This window comes from Acipenser ruthenus, chromosome 10 (assembly GCF_902713425.1).
Source record: "Acipenser ruthenus chromosome 10, fAciRut3.2 maternal haplotype, whole genome shotgun sequence".
Lineage (NCBI taxonomy): Eukaryota > Metazoa > Chordata > Actinopteri > Acipenseriformes > Acipenseridae > Acipenser > Acipenser ruthenus.
This window is the reverse complement of record NC_081198.1, coordinates 35,118,788-35,138,689: the sequence shown is the minus strand read 5'-3', so window position 1 is coordinate 35,138,689 and position 19,902 is coordinate 35,118,788. Positions and strand designations below refer to the sequence as shown.

Below are 19,902 nucleotides of genomic sequence, written 5' to 3'. Positions count from 1 at the left end.
CTTAAATGTGTTTCAAGTACTATTTTAAGTTCTTCCGAGTTATCACAAACCGTTTACCATCAACAGGGAACAGTGACGGAGGTAGCTGGTGTTTCTGTGTATTACACGCTGGTAGTAATCACATTTGCATACCCACAATGCACTGCGGTGATTATATTTATAATCTTTTTTAGTTTATTTTAAAACTTGATTCCATTGTAAAAGTCAATTCCAAATACATATAAAATATATGTTTGAAGTGCAATATCAGTTGTTTTGCTATGTTTAGGAAACCCACCATTACTTGGTAAAGTAAGATTCTTGTCTGGTTTCTGGCATTAAAAATTACATTTTAAGTGTTTTAAAATTTTAGAATTTTAACACACAGTTTTACACTGTTCCTTTACCCTGTCCCTTTTAGTTTTAGTTCTATAGTTTATTCGGTTTTATGTTCAGCTTTTGAACTTTTTTTAAGAGAGCACTTCCTGGCCCTCACAAGCACTGGTTTTTATATACGGTTCTTTTTTTCCAGTCACTTTTAAAGCAGCACATGTTGATTTTAATCTGTGTCTGTTTTAACCATGTACAAAGCACGATTGTCTTGGTGTTTTTAAATGTATTTGAAATGCTTTTAAAACAAAATGTATGTCTGTATGCATGAATGTCATCTTTAAAATAAATGTAAATGAATGAAAAAAAAATGGGTGTAAATGTAAAAAATGTAAAATCTCAATAAAAGAGTATTTTACTAAAGATTTCCGTGGAGAGGAACATTTATGAGTTTCAACTAATTTTTTGATGCCCTGCTGTCTTTGTTGTGTAATGACAGAATGAACTGCGAATTGACAGGTACATAAATAGGAGTAACTCACCTGCTGACCAATTTCACTTGCAGCTAACGATTTTAATGGTGATTAAATATAGCCGTTTTTTCATATGTAGTATTGTTTTAAATACTTTAGAAACGTTTTATTCGGCGGGTCTTCCCTGTGTTGTGCAATAATATAATAATTTTTAATGACTCTATTCATTTCATTCAGTTCTGTTTGGTGAGTCGATTCAAAATATTCGTTCACTGGATTCACTGATTCAGTGAAACGAAACCAGTCATTGTAGACCGTATCGTGCACGAGCTGCACATCACTAACGGGAAATAACTAGCTAGAATCTATTTGGTTGTCTGGGTTCCTCAGTATTAAATGAAATAAACAATATTACATTTTAGTAAGACTCCTGGATAAAACATAATAGTATGAACTGTTTAACATTGTTTAGCCAGCAGTATAACTGCAGTCAATTTAATAGCCTGCAACCTTACAAAAACTGATCTGCTGTTATTTTTTTATTAATAAATATATACATAAGTCAATTGAATTACTATTACGTCTTTATACGGGGCTGTAAGTGAGAGGCCCTATTTGATTTGACAGGTCCAACCCTCTTTACCATACAATGTTGCTACAATGTTGCAATTTCAATATTACTTAAGCACTAAATCTCTCTCTCTCTCTCTCTCTCTCTCTCTCTCTCTCTCTCTCTCTCTCTCTCTCTCTCTCTCTCTCTCTCTCTCTCTCTCTCTCTCTCTCTCTCTCTCTCTCTCACCTTGACAAAAAACAACTTTAAGCATGCCAAATACTTTGCGGTTTGAAATAATCTCTCAATTTCTGGGGGTTACTGGCTTTACAGTAAGGTTAGATTTACTGGAATATATGAGCTGTCTGGCAAACATACAAATTATTTGAAACAAAGCCGTCAGCCGGACTCGAGTGTTTCTCAATCATTTAATGAGTTTTGATAGGCTGGTAACTCGACTCCTGTGTGCACGCAATTCGTTCATTGGGTGAATCAAAAGAACCGATTCAGGACGGGACTCTGATCCGATTCTCATGGTTCACCGTAATGAGTCATTCAAAAACCGACTTTGGTGTGTGGTGCTCTCACCGTCGCTCGCTTTAAATCAGCTCTGACCCACCTGTTCTCTCTTGCTTTCCATTCTCTTTAAGCCTGATATCTGCTATTAGCTGCTGTGTTGCTGCTACTATTTCATGTATTATGCTCATATATTATGCACTTTCCACTGTATTTAATGTATTATGCATTTCTTTACTGTAAATCATGTATTATATATTTCTCTGTATTTAAAGTATTATGGATTTCATGTTGTTACTGCATCTTGTAAAGCGCTTTGTGATGGTGGTCCACTATGAAAGGTGCTATATCAAATACAGATTGATTGATTGATTGATTACTGCTGTAAGTAGGAGTGCATTGTCTGCTGAGAAATGGCTAGTAACAGACACCTACATGGTTCTGTGCACAATAAATACTATAATATCAAATTCACAACCACCACAGAGATTGGATCGGTTAAGTTGTATAGTATATGTTTTGAATGGTTGGCTTGTTAAAATTTATTTATTTTAATTATCGTTGAGTTTTCAGTGAAATGCTACAAGTTGAGCATTCAAGTTAAATACAAAATATGTCTTGATATATAGGGGAACTTATTCAATAATGTAAATACACTACTTTGTGAAAGAGCGGTTTTTTTTTTTTTTTTTTTGTAAAGTAATGTTGCCCGCACCAAGCCAATATAAAAACGCGTTTTTACGCCCCATTAATTATTGTCCTCTTCCGGCTACCATACTCTCAGTTTGCTAGCGTGTTGTTAGAGCTCAAAGTAATGCATGTTGCAACCGCATATATATGTTTATGATATGTAAATACAGGGATCTGACGATAAAACACTTTGGTAACTTGGAAAACGAATACGTTTGATTGAGCAGAGGAGGTAAGAATACATCCTCTTTTACGATTTAGCTACGTATATACACGTTGAATTTAAATCAAGGGAAGTAATGTTAAAACTTGACAATGATTCGTAAGACCTCACCTACTGTGTTCAGTTCTGGTCACCTCGTTACAAAAAGGATATTGCTGCTCTAGAAAGAGTGCAAAGAAGAGCAACCAGAATTATCCCGGGTTTAAAAGGCATGTCGTATGCAGACAGGCTAAAATAATTGAATCTATTCAGTCTTGAACAAAGAAGACTACGCGGCGATCTGATTCAAACATTCAAAATCCTATAGACAATGTCGACCCAGAGGACATTTTTGACCTGAAATAAGAAACAAGGACCAGGGGTCACAAATGGAGATTAGATAAAGAGGCATTCAGAACAGAAAATAGGAGGCACTTTTGTTACACAGAGAATTGTGAGGGTCTGGAACCAACTCCCCAGTAATGTTGTTGAAGCTGACACCCTGGGATCCTTCAAGAAGCTGCTTGATGAGATTCTGGGATCAATAAGCTACTAACAACCGAACGAGCAAGATGGGCTGAATGGCCTCCTCTCGTTTGTAAACTTTCTTATGTTTTTACATGTGGAGTTAACACGCTTGTTTCATCTCGTGTGTTAGTTTACTGAAAACTATAGAAAATACAGAAAAGCGATGATATATACAGTTTTGTGTGGCTATGGTGGCGAGTAATATTATCGTCGATATGATACGGTGCCTGGTACTGTAGGTAAACGTAAAATACAAAGTCTACGTCACTGAAATGGGACTGTTTAATATTTTTTTTTTTTTTATTAATTCGCAAACAGCTGTAAAGTTTTTGCCCGCCATGTTAAAGATTTCTCTTAAAACAGGTATATTGTACAATAAATTCCATTGTATCATTTTAATTCTTTAACTTCTAAATTTGCTGTTTCAATTAATGTAGATGTTCCTACTGTAGTAAGTATGATTTGTACTGTCACTAGGCAGCTGATTCCACTGCTGCCAGTAGCTGCGCAAAACAAATTATTAATATAACCAAACATTTCACTTTCTCTGAACTTGAAGTCAATAAAATATAAATGCCGGTATTTCTCTTTCTTTAGGCCTGATGTTAAACTACTGTGAAGCAGTCTTTTGGGCAGTAGAATTTGTACTGGTAGTAGAAAACCCTAGAAAGACTGGTGCTAGTAGATTTTCCACTGGTACTAATCCAGGGCTTCCCAACCCTGGCCCTGGGGACCCCCTGTGTCTTCTGTTTTTTTTATTCCAACTGAGCTCTCAATTACTTAACTAAACCCTTGATTTAACGAATATTTTACTTAATTTTACCTTAAACAGTTTCAGATTTCAAGTTAGCTATAACATTTTATAAGTAACTTGAACTCTGCAACATATTAGGAGCTGAGAACAATTAAAAAGGTCTAATTAAGCAAATTATTAGTTCAATTTAGGGTTAGTTAAGTAATAGAGAGTTCAGTTGGAACAGAAACCAGAAGACACACAGGGTCCCCAGGACCATGGTTGGGAAGCCCTGCAGGAGAGGGTATCTGAACTTATTATGGTGACCTACTTTTGCATCAGTTCTGACCTCTGATTGGTTGGGCAATATTTACTGGAGGTCATGGTGAACTTCTGTAATGACATCTATAATTCATATCATTGATTGAGGATAAGTCACAACCATACCTTGTTTATAAGTCACTTGTATATATACCACTTTCTTCCTGAAGTTAAATAGTTCAATGTTGTGTGGATGTGGTGTTCCATATAAAAAATACTATAGTACAGTCCAATACACCACAGTTTATTTTATTACACTATACTAGACCCTGCAAAGTATAGTAATTTTGGGTGGTAGTCCTAGTATTTATTTATTTGTCAAGTATTCTAGTGTAATCGGTGTATCTGTCTCAAGCAGGTGAAACGCATTGAAAGTCATGTCGCTGGTACCTGACTGCCGGTCAGTGTTTGACTGCCCCCAGGACCCAGGTCTACTGGATGGGCTGCAAGAGGTCAATTCTGTCCAGAGTCTGACCCTACCTGCTCAGACACACTCTCCACATGAAGGTACAACACACTGATTATATTGATATCACAGGTATCTGAACATCCTGAATTCCACAGTTTTTTTGACTCCGAGCAGCATTTGTAAAACTTATTGTGGGTGTTGGCAAACTCTGCATGGGCACTTTTTGTGAATGTCACTGTGCCTTACTTTCCTATGGTACTGGATAGGGCATTCAATGAAATGTCTTGGGGAACCAATTGCCTGTTTTTGCTGAAACCTGTGCATACGGCATGTGAGATTAGATGCTGTTCTAAATGTAGATCATGGTGGCTTGTTTCTCATGATGGAAGATATGGATGTTGCTGATGCATTGAATTCCTGATTAGTCTCCTGGAAGAAAACCAGGCCAAGGTACAGTACCCTGCTCTTCAAGTGTCTTCCTGTTGTTAGTCTGTATGGCTGAAGTAGGCTGTTCTTTCCAGACGAAGGCCCAGAAGTTGATAGCAGTAAGAGGGATGCTTTGACCGCCGAGGTGTCAGAGAGGATGTTTTGCTCAGCCTGCCAGTGTCCTTTCGACAACCGAGAGGAACAGGTGAGGGGACCAATATTCAACCTAAGTATTTCATACTCTATCAGTCCAATCACACAAAAATACATTTACTTTTAGATTAAGTTTAAAGGTGTAGTTTCCACTTGTTTAATTTGGTTTTTTTTAAATAGATTATTTCCATCATCCAAACCCTACTAATTGGAAAATAACCTGGCTGTTTTCTTCATCAAGGTCATGTTTTGTCCACTTGATTTAATTTCTTCTTTACTCAATATTCATCCCTGCTGCAGGTAGTACTGGAGCTTGTCTGTCTGGTATAAAAGCAGCTTCAGGGAATTAAGTTTAGGAGATATAAATAAATGAGACGGTCAATTCGTTTTGCAGTGACTGGATGGTGTCTCCTCTTTTTGAGAGTGAAAAGGGTTTTCTTGTGTCTTCAGATTGAACACTACAAGCTGGACTGGCACCGCTTTAACCTGAGACAGAGGCTTCTGGGGGGACAGCTGACAACAGCAGAGGAGTTTGAGACGAGGACAGGTGCAGGTATGAGCTATAGGAACTGGGACCAGATACAACACGGTTCTATTAGAGTGGTGCTATCTGGCAGATAGAGCAGGTTAAGAGCCAAGAGCTTTGTTAATGTCTGTGGCTAGCTTATGAAGCCTTCAATTCGTGCCAGTGTCCCAGGAAAAAAGTAGATCAGGAAAAAAAGTTGATCAAGCTCTAAAATTTAAAGGGGAGGTTCCATTGTTTCTAATGTAAACGAGCCTAGGCTAGGAAATAAGTAGATCGAGCCAGGAAATAAGTAGATCGGATATATTAATGAACAATAAATAATTTAAAATTAATGTTGTAAGTATAATTTATATCAATTAGTAGATCGTATTTATTCGGCAGTATGCTGCTAGATAAGATGATGTGAATATTGCTTTAGATCCAATATATTAGCCTAACAAAAATGCATAATTTAAAATGACTTTTGTACGTATAATTTACATTAACATGTAGATCGGATATATTCGACAGTATTACGCTAGATAAGGGAATGTGAATATCGCTGTAATATTATTAGCAGCAAATAAATAAGTTAAAATGAATTGTATGATTTTACATTTCTGATTGTGTATTTCTGTTTGTGTAACAAACGTTAACTAGCTAAATGTGTTACGTATTGACGTTATTTTGCATTTCTGGAGGTGTTTTTGTTTTGGGAAGCACTACAGTATGGACAGCAGGTATGCGAGCGATTGTTCAAAAATTAAAGCATGAGTTTCAATCATGGAAAAAATTAAGCTCCATGCTGCGATTACTAACTAGGCCACGGTGCACATCAATCACATGATGTACTTGGAAAAACGTTGCTTATACAGTATTATTATTTTATATTTGTTCTTTCATTTATTTTTACATACAGTACTTTGTATAATTAGGACAGAAAACGAACAGGAGACTGGTTATCATAGTGTATGTATTTCAATTACAAGTGTGGGAAGAAACAATACATTCATTAATTAAAAACTAAAGTTAACGTCTTTGCTAAACCGTGGTAAATACCTGTAGTTCAATACCAACCAAGATTTTGTGTTGAGAGAGATCATACAGTATATGTAGGCTACTCTATATCAGCATAATTTTAAAATGGTAAATCCCTGTAGTCCAACAACCAATAAGACATAACGAGAGAGATACAGTATATTGAATTAAAGTGAATTATCACGATTTAAAGTTATGTAGATATACACACATATATATACACACAGTATCTCTCTTCCTCATTATATATGTACGTTGTGTTGAATTACAATTTTTCAATACCAGCAAAGACACTTAAATAGTGAGGAAGAGAGATCATAGTGTACCAGCATGATTTTAATCTGTGGTTCAATACCTACCAATATACATTTATAATAAAGAGAGATAATACAGTATAAAATCACTTTCAGGTTGGTCACTCTAAAATTGCCCTGTGTGTGTGTGTGGTGCCCTGCAATGGACTGTTGTCCCGTCCAGGGTGTAGTCCTGCCTTGCATTGCCCTGTGTCTGCTGGGTTAGGTTAAGGAATAAGCGGTTATGATAATGGATGGATGGAAAGAATAAGAGACTTTAAAAAAACAACACAAAAATACAACTGTAATTTAAACAATTCAAAAACAGTAAGTGGTGGGAATGGGATGGGGAATCATTTACATATGGTCTTTGATTCCATGCTGGAGGTTTCTTAGGAATATACCATTACCTGTGTCGCTTAAATGGACACCATCCCTCCTAAAAAGCCCAACCTGATCATATTTAATTTCGGGGTGCCGAATTGAACCCCCCCCCCCCCCCCCCCCCAAACCCCTTACAAAATCCGAAATGACATTGTTCACCCAGTTACGTGCTTTGTTTATGTTTGGTGATGCCTTAATATTTTTCCAAAGACGTCTCTGGGTGATGCATGAGAAAACAATTTTTGTTTTTGGAAACATCTCATGCAATTTAGTTATATCTTTCTTCATAACTCGAATTAACTCCACACTTTTTTAAGTTTCCCTAAATCATTGCCCCCAGCATGGATGACCAGGACATCAGGAGGTGAACCATTAGTAATCCGAGAAATAAAAAAATAAAAAACATGTGCCATTTCAGGCCCCTCCATCCGAACCAGCGGATGGAGACGCCTTGGAGCTGCAGGTCCAGCCTGAGCCCTCTTCTGGCCTGCTGTTCAGCCCAGTGGACAAAACTGTGTCCGACAATCCACACAGATACTGTGAAGAAAAATGATGTAGCGTCAAGAAGTTTGATTGCAATCACTACAAACACAGCAGTGCTCAATAAATTAAAGCATGCACCTTTGTAAACAGTATGAGTTTTGCTTAACCGGTATATTTACAGTATGTGTTCACAAAATCAGGTGAATTGTCAAAACTTTAGTTGCAAAATATTACAAAGACATCAGCTATAAGGTAACAAAGTAGGTTAAAGAATGTCTTTAAATAATCAAAATAATTAGACATCTTCCACTGTGGTTTAACTCTCACATTACAATAACTGTATTCATAGTAATTTATATGTTTTCGCATCATTACATTACACAGTGGCAGAGACACAGCTCTGCCACAATTCATACACAGGTAACACTCTTACTTTTTGTCTGTTAGAAACAATATGTGTGTGTATAAATACATTGTCATCAGAAGTTTGCTGCATACAAGGTATATCATTGAAAAACATATTTATATGCATTATGTGTGCCTAATATTATAAATCAATGTGTCCTCCTTGTAAGTATTGTAATAATATGAACACTACACAAGTGTAAACTATGCAAAAGACAGATTACAAAACACATGGATGGCTTTTTTCAGTATAATAATACTGGCGATATTAAATGGGTATTTTACCTTTTGTTGAAGTTGAATAAACTATAGGACAAAATGCATGAACACCATTAGGTGTAGAAAACAAAAATGCCAAAGCTAATACATTTGTACTTGCAGCTTTAAATTTGTCTAACTTAACTACGACCTTTCAACTCTGGTAGTTTTATTTTTACATGCAGGCAATTGCATACGCCTGTAATGTAGGAAATAGTGTTAAAAGTTAATCATGGTGATAAAATATGTATTATCTTAACTTGTTAACTCAAGGAGAACATAAAGTACTCTAAGTAAAACCTGCATTTATTTCAAAGTAAGAAGTAAACACATCTCTTTATAATCATACGTGAAGCACGATTGTGAAAAAAAAAAACCCAAAACCTACGACACTATACCAATGTGAAATCTTTCTTTTTAATAAGTTGTTATCCATACATTAATTGCAATTTACTTTTTTTAATCAGTAGAATTAACTCTTATATTTCTGTCGGCATAGGGCTACTACATAATCAACCTAAAATGTTTTTCAAAGAAATCCTTCCAGATGGATTATGCTGTAACGCTGGCGGAGTAGCAAGTTATCACAAATTGCGCCTTTTTTTTAGGCGGGTATACACGAATATGAATGTGTTTTAAAATGCACTGTACAGTGTAATGTAAAGCAGATGTCGCGTCAAATGTAAATGCATTTGTATTTAAATGTAATCTAATGAACTCTTTGCATTTGACTTTTCTAAATACGTATTTCCATTTGTATTTAAAGCTTCAAATTATTTCAAATGCATTTAAATACTTTTCAATAATATTAATGTTAATAGTTTTTCAGTATTGCTGGTAAAGTTTATTAACTTTTCCATGCAAATTGAAGTACTTTTGAGAACTTAATGTTTATTAAATGCAACAATCACCCTAATGTAGATATACACATATATGCAGTGTCTCTCTTCCTCATTATATATGTCTTTTCTTTATATATCTCTATTCCTCATTATAAATTCCTGTAGTGCAACAACCATGTAAGACATAACGAGCAATCATATCTACCATGGCATACGTTTTTCATTTCTGTCTTTGTCCTATCAAGAGGATTTGACAGGGTCCTTTTTTTTTTTTTTTACATAGTACAAATCTTATCCCTTAGTAATACTGTATATTACTGAAAGGAATACAATTGTCATGTTTACGAAGAATATGGCATTTATGTTAATGTATTGTGTGCAAACAACATGAGAGATTTTTTTTTAATTCCCAACCTGAGTACACGACACTATTCCTTTCTAAAAAAAAAACTTTCGTCTGGCTATTTGTGGTTAATTTTCTTCACCCTATCCCAATTTAAAAACCACAACCCTAAACCTAGAACCTTTTTTAAATAAACATAAGACATGCCGACAAATCAAGGTCCTGTATATACTATTCATTTTTTTTAACAGGCGGTTTTGCCACGTCTAAACTGTAGTAAAGTTACAGCTATACTCATATTAAAATGTAAAAATACGACCTTGTCATACTAATATGATGGATGCAGCATGTCATCAGATTATATTACTGAAACATTTTAATTTTGATTAAAGATTGACAACATTTTGACGTGTAAAATAATTTAATATATAAATAAATCTCTGCGATCACACATAAACTACATCTGATTGACAACGATGTTATAGAAACATAAAAAGTCAGGGATTTAAAACATTTTACCGTCTAAAGAGCCGTCGATCACACATTTTAAAGTTCATACGAAAAGACAGTGGCACGAACACGCACCAACTTACAGTCTAGTAAATAAAACGGCCAGATAAAAATAAAAAGCCATGCAATGAATCACCCCTTTAATCAAACTGTAGCCCCGCCTTACTTTTGTCTATTTTTGCCTTACTGCGCTTGCGTGATCAACTTTTTTCCTGGTCAACCTATTTCTTAGGACACCAGTGCTAAACCTCACTAAAAGTTTGGGTTAGAGCTTTTTCTGCAAAAACATGATTCTAACCCACTTTGCCAGTATTCCAAGTTCAGTACTATGTATCGCTAACACAGAACTGTCCCATCCTTGGCGTTTCCATTAGCTCCTGTAGGTCTTCACCACCCAGTAGAGTGTCAGCACCTTCTGTTAATAATGCTGTAATAGCACCAGAAAGGGTTTCTGGGGTGGTGTAGATGATTTAATTGATAATCCAAACAAATAGTGAGTCTCTATAATGACCCCTGATGCACGTTTCATCTTTCCAGGTGACCTATCCAGCATCTCTGGTTCGGACTCTGATGACGATGCCTCTGACAGTGACTGGGGTTACCGCGGCGATGGTGACAGCACCTCCGCTGGGACAGACAGCCCTCCAGATGCCCCCAACAGACGCCTCTCCTGCAGAGTTGTCTTCCGGAACAGCAGGGGGCAGTATCTGTCCGTCTACCGCTGCATACTGCACAGCAACAAGGTAGAACACCAGTTCTGGAGTATGCTAACCTACGGTACAATCTGTAGTATAGCAATTCAAATTCCCTGTTTAACTAGGTAAACCAACTGAGAACGGATCCCCCTTTTAATCCTGTGACAAAGGGATCAAAGAATTGGTCAGGGAGTAGCAAGACACACTTTAATATGACTTCTGTATTGCATGTTAATAATGACAATAACGTTGGAATCTTGTTACCTGGCATTGCTTCATATTTTAATCGAACTAACATGTTATTTATTAAAGGTAATTTTATTAAAGAAATAGGGGCTATCTATTTATTAAGAGTTGTTAGTATTTACTTCCCTTGTATAGGAAGGTAGACCATTCTGAAGTGTTTGTACTCCCTGTCCAGTCTTTTGTTGTGTTGAGCTTGGTGTGCTCAGTCAGCTTTCAGTGTGTGTGTGACAGTATCCGTCAGAAGGAAGGAACTCAATCAACACTTCACTCTCTGTTGCAGATGGACAGCGAGACTATGCTTGCAGCCTCTCTCCAGAATCTCAGTAACAAGTCTGTGTGGGTAATCCTGATGACTGGAGGAGGGCACTTTGCAGGCGCAGTTTTCCAAGGGTAAGAGGACGGGGGGTCTCGTCTTCTAGCACCTTAATGTGTCAAAAGAGGAGCATTTTTTGTAGCTTTATAGGGTGAATTTAACTGCAGCCATGACACTTTCTAAACGTTTCTTTGCTATAAAGGGTTGCATTCCAGCAAAGGAGCTCTGCACTAACGTGGAGGCTGAACTGCAGTGTGAAGAGGTCTTAATGGCTCCCCTTGTGTTTTTGCAGAAGGGAAGTTCTGCAGCACAAGACTTTCCATCGGTACACCGTGCGAGCGAAGCGGGGCACAGCACAGGGGCTCCGGGACGGGCAGAACCGCAGCCACGCGCCCAAATCCGCCGGCGCTGCCCTGCGCAGGTACAACGAGGCTGCTCTGGTTAAGGTGGGTTAAGGTCTTTCATATGGTTTGTTTTAGCTTTCCTAGAGGAGTGCTGCCAAGGTTTTACAATCCATTTTCTTACCTTTTTATTAGAAATATTATCACTGGTCACTTTTCTTTCTGTTGAAGATCTTTTGACTTTTATACCTCCAGTTTGGGTTATGCAGATATTTCAAATAGAATGTTAAAGATGAAAAGTTGCAAATACACTTTAAAATACAGGTGCATTAACTGCACTCATAGAAATGTGTGCTAAGTGAATGCAGTAAATGGTAACTGCATGTAGTCGATTTTAGATATTTAGTGTATTCAAAGTTGCTGCTGCTACTTGTGTGGAAGTTGAGACGCAATGGGTGTTAGTTGACCTACGGCAAAGGTCCCAAGATACAACAGTTTATCTAAAGTGTTGTATTTTCAATATTTGCATATCCTGAATTTATCTAAAAAAAAAAGTTGAAGTGCTAAACATTTAGAATTTTTGGTCAAAACATGTTTGTTTTTTGTGTTTTTAACCTCAAATAAAATAATATGAACTAATAATTTGAACTTGCTTCTTTGAGTGCCTACATCCGATGTGAGGGAGATATAGTTAAATATAGATGGCAAGTTATGGAGTCTACAGTAGCAGTGCAAAGTAACACATTAATATTGTAGCGCCGTAAAAAAATAAATAAAGGGAACGGCACTCGTAGAGAGTTTCTCTAGTTAGTTACAAAGATTTGTAATGGTTTAAAGATTAACTCGATAAAAGCGGTTATGCCTAATGTTTAAAAGTTTAGGAAATGGAAATGATCAACCATAGTGTGGAGCTTGGGTTAAAGCATAGGTGGGTTTCTTATGACGTGGTATTCAGTCCTTCCCTTCTCTCTGTGTGTGTCACAGGATATTCAGAACCTGCTGGAGAGCTGGTCAGAGCACCTGAAGGGAGCCAGCGCCATCTTCTTGCGAGCCCCCAGCTATAACCGTGCCATGTTCATCGGGGGCAAGGCTGCTCCACTGGACAGGAGTGACCCACGTCTGCGCACCCTGCCCTTCCCCACCCGCCGCGCAACCTTCCGAGAGATCAAGAAAGTGCACGAGATCCTTGCCACATTGCACATCTACGGTATGCAACAGCAGCAGGCCCGATGATCCATATTCTGTATAATAAATAGCTTACCTGGAGCGCTGCCCTTGCAATATAAGGGTCATCAATTTAAACTCGGTGCTTTGACATTCCTGAAATACAGGGTGCTATATAAGTGTAACATGCTACTGTATACTTTCTGGTAGATGCATAAAAAAGGCCAGCTTATTTAGCTATCATTATTAAATTACCATAGAAATCTTTGCAATATAAGGGCATCTCTGCCCAAATGGACCACATTTAGGGGAGGTTGATATGTAAACCACACCAATGGACAAACAGTTTCCAGGATAGGTGTTGTGTGTGTGTGTGTGGGGAAAAAAAGCAACTGGGTAACCATGATGTCACCCACAGAGAGAATGTGTCTGAAGATTGCATGACCCATTCATGTTCCAGGAAGTAAAAACCCAGTGCTTCTGTCTTGCAGGGAAAGACACTGAAATTGCGGACATATGTAGTCCCATGAAGAAAGTGCGGAAGAAGGTGTCTAAACCTGCACAAAAAGAGGACACAGAGGAGAAGGGTGAGTTACCATAAATGATTCTACTGCTCAGTGTTGCTGTGTCCTCGAATGTTTCCTCCTACAGTGTACCACACTTAGAAACTACTGCTCCAAATGGAAAAGACTGTTACATTGATGGACAGAAGTTTAAAATTTCTCACTGCCTGTGTGACAGGGTAGCGTCACGGCCCAGGCTGGCTACCGCCAGGAATTACACCCAGAGATAGAAAGCTGCAGTTTTAAGAGCATATACACATGTTTATTTAACAAAAGAATAACTATGTGTAGGCTGGGCATTAGCCTTCAACAATACAATAATTACAGTATAAACACTCGCCCCCAAACTCCTCCAACAAACAAAGGATTTCCCGGATCTTTTTATACATGTGGCCACTCCCCAATTAGCATACATTACCTAATTGGGGAATGGCCACACCTGTGATAGCTGGCAGGGACAGATTTAACCCCATCCATGCCAACCTTACATTTCCACTCACACCATTTACAGCAGCAGGGCTTTTGCCGTGCCACACGTAGACACACATACACACAAATAATAAAAACAATTGGGAGAAAGTGCTTTATTGGGTTGCTAAACCTTTTTTAAACTGCTTTGATATTCCTGAAATGAAAGGTGCTGTATAAATGTAAACATTCTCCTGTTTACTAAGGCTTTGGTAGATTCAGAGAAAATACCCAATTATTTAGCTGTCATTATAAAAGTACTATGTTAATCGTGAAAACATTTAATAGTCTACATTTAAGTCTTGAATTAAGACCCATATGAACCATCAGATGCCTCTTTCAAGCCCCAGTGCCTGCAGAGGAGAGCTCTGAGGAGGAGGAGAGCCCCTCGGGGGAGCTGGAGACGGTGGAGCTGACCCTGGGAACTCTGGAGCTGCGGGAGTTTGAGATCTGCCCTCGCAAGAAGAGAAGGAAGAAAAAGAAGGGTGGAAATAGAGCAACCAGAGGAGGTAAAATGAATCAGACAGACTGGAACAGACTAGGGTTTTGAGAAACGTGCCTGGTGTCCCTAATTAGATACAGTAGATATTAACAAGCAAGATGTGTACAGTGATACTCCAAAATATTATCCATTTACAACCACTGCAGAACCAACTCTATTTGTATCCTTTATTCTGGCAGCTCCTTGATTTGTTGTTCCAGTAAAGAGGCTTTATTTACAAATATCCTACCCACAGTCTGTCTTGAATAATACATTAGTGGGTGCTACTCCACCTGTGAAATGGCTTGTCTAATTTAAATGATTTGCTTGCATTATGAGCGGCTGACTATCTGTTCAGGATTTCTAAGCTGTAGGGGGAAGTGTATGTGCTGCTGCAGTTCACTTGTTTTGAGAATCAACCATAACCTCAAAATGCTCAATCAGAATTGTAAGGTACGCTAAAGAATCTTGGTGTGTGTCGAAAGCTGTTTGAGGTGGAATTTTGTGTGTTTGTAGAGGCTTCTACAGGAGATCAAGAGGAGATAGAGGAGGGGGACAGGGAGGAATCTGAGACGGCAGAGTCATTGCTGAGAGCCACTGAAGAGGGAAGCGAGACCAAGGGAGCAGGGAGGAGGAAACCCAGGAAGAATAAGAAGGCCCAGACTGAGCATATGGACCGAGGTGAGCCAGCATGGGGAGTAGGACCTCTGCTTGTGATGGCAGAAAACATTAAAAAGAAGATCTCAAACCCTTTGTCTGAATTTGATTACAAGTAACTAAAGATCATATAGGTAAAGCATGATTGATATAAAATTGAAGTTTTGAAATGCAGTACGTTTATTTGCTAGCTAAAAGAAAAAGCCCAACAGGACTCGAAGATGTTTCTCCCATTTTGAAATGAGTTAATGAAATCTCCAGATGTTTCCTCCACTCTGCTCTGCAATGACTTGTAGGTTTCTGTCCCCACTATGTTGTTCAGAGAGTCTAGAGTACAGCCTGCGAGACGCCCTTTTCACAGCCTGTAAGATTGGAGACGTAGCGACCTTGCGCAGTCTGCTCCAGCTCCAGGAAGGGAGCCCAGGCACCCCCCAGGCTACAGAGGGAGGAGGCTGTCCAGTCCAGGTGCCTGCCGCTGCCCCCCTCCTCAACCAGGAGATTGACTCTTCAGGATTCAGGCTGTTGCATGTGGCCTCTGTGGCAGGACAGAGAGCGGTCATCAGGCTGCTGCTGGATGCTGGCAGCGACCCTGCATGCAGGTGACCATGGGTTCAGAGGCACATTGGCCTACAATAGATTAGGGATTCAATACGGTACAATACAAACTCATTTAATAGCGCCCTTTATGTAGGATAGGGAATCTCGGCTTATTGTAGAAGTTTTATAGATATTTTTAAACTGTTTTCACATTTTTTGCTTTATTTGTATATTCATGTTTATATAAAACATTTGATTTATTAGTAATGCAAGTTTTTTATTTATTTTTTTGTGCCAGACCAAAGTCCCTTTTAACGGGTGTCTCCACTACAATAAGTTTGATAACCACTGTACTAGACTGCAGACAGAAACTTTGGTTTGTTTCTATGTTGTATTGTATTGTGGAACTTATGACAGTAGTGTTAATACAGTCATTTTATTACATATCAAGTGTTCTACTAAGGGTACCAAGCCAATTCTGCATGTGGCAATAATGGGACTTCTGTTTGTACCGTTCAGAGACAAGAAAGGACAGTCTCCATACTCAGTGAGTACTGACAAGGATACAAGGAACGAGTTTCGCAAATACATGGCTGACCACCCTGACAAATACGACTACAACAAGGCACAGGTAGGCTGACCACGGAGTCCCGAGTCTGTTAATTTGCACACCTTTAGAACTTGAAGCTTGTGTTAATGCAGGTGCTTCACAACAAGCAATCCAATTTGTTCATCTAAATGAAACAAAAATCCCCAACTGAGCCGGGTCTGCTGTGACCACACAAAATTGCTTTGGCTGCTGCATGTGTCCATTGTGGTTGCATTTGAGAAACGTTAATGTTGCTGAAAGGACTGTTGGTTCTCGCCAGAGGATCCTGTTTCATGGAATGCAGGAGGCCCTGTGTATGAGTGTGGGCTCTGTTTCTCAGGTTCCTGGACCCTTGACATCCGAGATCGAGTTAAAGAAAGCAGAGAAGAAACGAGCGCAGAAAGCATTGAAGAAACACCGCGAGAAGGAGCAGAGGGAGGAGAGGAAACAGAAAGAGGAAGAGGAGCTGGAGAAGAGGAGATATGCGGCACTTGGCGAGAGAGAGAAGGTTAGCTGCATCTGTAAAAAAAAAAAAAAACACAGCCATCCATAGTCAAGTAGAGCAGGGGCGGGCAACTATGTCTCTTCTAGTTTTGGTCTTTTGTTACAAACACGTCTTCAATTATGAAACGTTTAACCTGGTCATATTGTACTTAATCATTTAATTCTACTCCTGTTTCCTGTTGCTTCTGCAGGAGACAAAAGATACAACATCTAGTTGAAACCGTTGTCTGATCTAATCCCTGTTTCTGTGAAATGCTGAAATCTATAATGCAGTGCTGCAACAAATAATCAAATAGTTACATAAGCAACAATTAAAAAGCCCTCTCCCCATTCTTTGTAGACAGGATTTGTCCAGTCTTGGTACTTTTATTTTTGTTGTGTTTTAATTTCTTCAGAAATAATAATGCATTTATTAACAGCGGGTAAAAAGGTCTGTTCAATCTTTTATTTAAGTTGTTCTGTTGCACTAACTGTAATTTAATGTGCAGTATAAGCATTGCTTTATTAGGTCAGATAAAATGTTGTTGATATATATAAAAAGCCAGCCAGGGGAGTTGCACGTTAATTATATGAATAATTGATTTAATTATTCCTTTTTTTGACAAATTTGCCTGAAATCTATTGATACTGATAATAAAAGAAGTGCATTTAGAACAGTTAAACCCATCTAGGTATATCGTGTGTGTTTTATTACAGCGTGCCCTGGCTGCTGAGAGGAGGTTGGCTCAACAGATGGCTGTGAGTGGGAGCACACTTTCTAATACCAGGTATAAAGGTTTCAGAAAAAAAAATCATTCATTTTGTATGTATGTATGTATGCATATATGTAATAACCAGTTTGAAAAGAGTTTCTGCAATAATGCAAAAATTCAGTATTGTAGATTTCTCCCACATTTTTTGAATCTCAAGCTTTTAACATTGACCTGTTGCGGACTCCAGACTGCGACTAGAATGATCAACAATTTAACAAAAAATTGTTTTTTCAATGGTAACACACAAAATTCTGCCTCTCAAGCAAGTGCTGACGATTTTTTTTTTAGGTAATTTCAGAAATTAAATTTAATGCAGGGTCCACACCTGAGCGATCAGTTGCACAACTTAGTTGCATGCATCCGAGTCGCTTTTATGTGGATGTCCCTGCAACCAGTTACTTGAAGTAGAGCCGGGCTCTACTTTCCAAGCAACCTCCTGAGCGACTTCTGTAGACATAGGTGATCACGTGGCAATTCGCGAACTCTGATTGGTTCTTATAATGCTGACTGCACGGCTTGCATATCCTGTCATAAAGAAGCGCTAATTTTAAAAATGTTGGCGGTAAAATTAAACTGTTTTGTCCAGCTTTTACATGGCTGTGGGTGGTGTTGTGGGTTTTTTTTTTTTTTTTTTTTTTAGGGAATATGGCATTTAAAATAACAACAGTTGAAAAAATAACAGCCAACTCTTCCTTGTTAATTACTGGACGCATTACGACCTGACCAAAAAAAGTGTCGCCTCAATTGTCAAAAAATTAATAAAATAAATACACGGGGCTAAAAAAAAAAAAAACATGTCAACTCAGTTGTCAAAACCAAAAAATAAATACTTTACCTTGTAGATGGAATAAAAATGATAACCTCAGTTATAAAAAAATGAAACTAAACGGGAACTTTGTTGCACAAGTAATTGCTCAGATGTGGACACAGCAACTGCTTGCAACTGTGTTGTGCGATTCTGGGAGCAATTGGGTTGCACAACTGATCGCTCAGGTATGGACCCGGCTTTACAGTAGAAAAAGTTCCATTTACTAAATTTAGCCATTGGCTCCAAAGGCAAAAGTTTGTCTAGTCCTGTCTTCTGTAGAACAGTTATGCCAGAGTGACTGCAAACCTGAGATTTATTTTTGTGGTGTTGGTAAAATAGGAATCGGTGCATATTTAACCCCTACCCCTCTGTTTCAGGCGCTGCTGGCAATGCGGGGAGTCTTTGCTGGGAAAAATCCCCTTTGAGTACCTGGATTTCTCCTTTTGTACAGTCCGCTGCCTACAGGAGCATAAGAGGAGCCGCTCCACAACAAAGCCTTGAAGCAGGAGAGGAGCCTGCCTACTTGGACAGGGAGAGCAGTGTGGGAGAAAAGAGGTTCACTGACCCTGTGAGCCTTCCTAAGCATTGGGGCAATTTACTTCCAGATTTTGCCTTGAGAAATTCTCCATTTTATAATCTGGTGTGGACCATCTTGTTTACCCTAGGCCCTTGGTGGAATAAGAAGCAGCAATGAAATGAATCTGATATTGACCATCTTTTTAGGACTGCAAAGTTGTTTCTTGCTTGGTTTTGCAAAACCATACTCTACTATGCAATTACTGTGGTACAGTATATCAAGGTATTATAATACTTTACTGTGATGCATCATGCTTGTAATTTTACCATGCTTTCCACTAAGCTGTGCAACCTCTGTAGCTGTTCTTTTTACCTGGTATACCACAGTGTTTCTTTTAACCTGACCAACTATTAAATCATTAATCTGGCAATCTCCCAACTACATATTTGGGCTGTTTGAAAATCTGTACTTGTTTTTATAATGCAATGCCAACAGAAGATATGTTTACCTTTTAATTATGTAACAATGTTGCAAGAAGTCATCAGTTACAGAAAAAAAAAAAATATCATGTTTGTACTTGAAGTACAGTGAATAAAATGTAAGTGTATTAATCCTGCACCATGCTTTGTACCTCTGCATTCTTCCAGACTGGAGAGCGTGCACAGGACTGCTACAGTAATGCATTTTATATGCCATTCTTTTAGGTGACTCCTTAAGGTGGTATTGCAAGTTGATGATGAAATTGTATATGTATATAAAAAAAGGTATTGTAGGATCCTTTTGGTACACAGCAGCTTTCCTTATAAATATATTTTTTTGCAGTCAAAGATTTAAACCCCCTTTTAGTAAATGCAGACATTTCTAACTCGAGCTGACAAGTCCCTATTGGGATTGAT

The 19,902-nt window shown here is 38.3% G+C and overlaps 1 protein-coding gene across 2 annotated transcripts; it reads left to right on the top strand.

Moving 5' to 3' along the window:
• The first annotated feature begins 2,595 nt into the window (after window positions 1-2,595).
• Window positions 2,596-19,622, top strand: ankzf1 (ankyrin repeat and zinc finger peptidyl tRNA hydrolase 1). 2 transcript variants are annotated; one of them, XM_034007172.3, is made up of 16 exons: window positions 2,596-2,770; window positions 4,681-4,829; window positions 5,253-5,362; window positions 5,761-5,863; window positions 10,909-11,114; window positions 11,593-11,702; window positions 11,918-12,071; window positions 12,951-13,173; window positions 13,622-13,717; window positions 14,506-14,670; window positions 15,159-15,323; window positions 15,622-15,898; window positions 16,356-16,467; window positions 16,766-16,933; window positions 17,626-17,696; window positions 18,867-19,622. In XM_034007172.3, exons 2-16 carry the CDS (start codon window positions 4,700-4,702, stop codon window positions 18,988-18,990), a joined length of 2,214 nt encoding a protein of 737 aa, XP_033863063.3. In that variant the 5' UTR covers window positions 2,596-2,770; window positions 4,681-4,699; the 3' UTR covers window positions 18,991-19,622. The 2 variants fall into 2 exon arrangements, with proteins under 2 accessions (XP_033863063.3, XP_033863070.3); XM_034007179.3 differs by having other exon boundaries at window positions 4,678-4,829.
• Window positions 19,623-19,902: the final 280 nt, after the last annotated feature.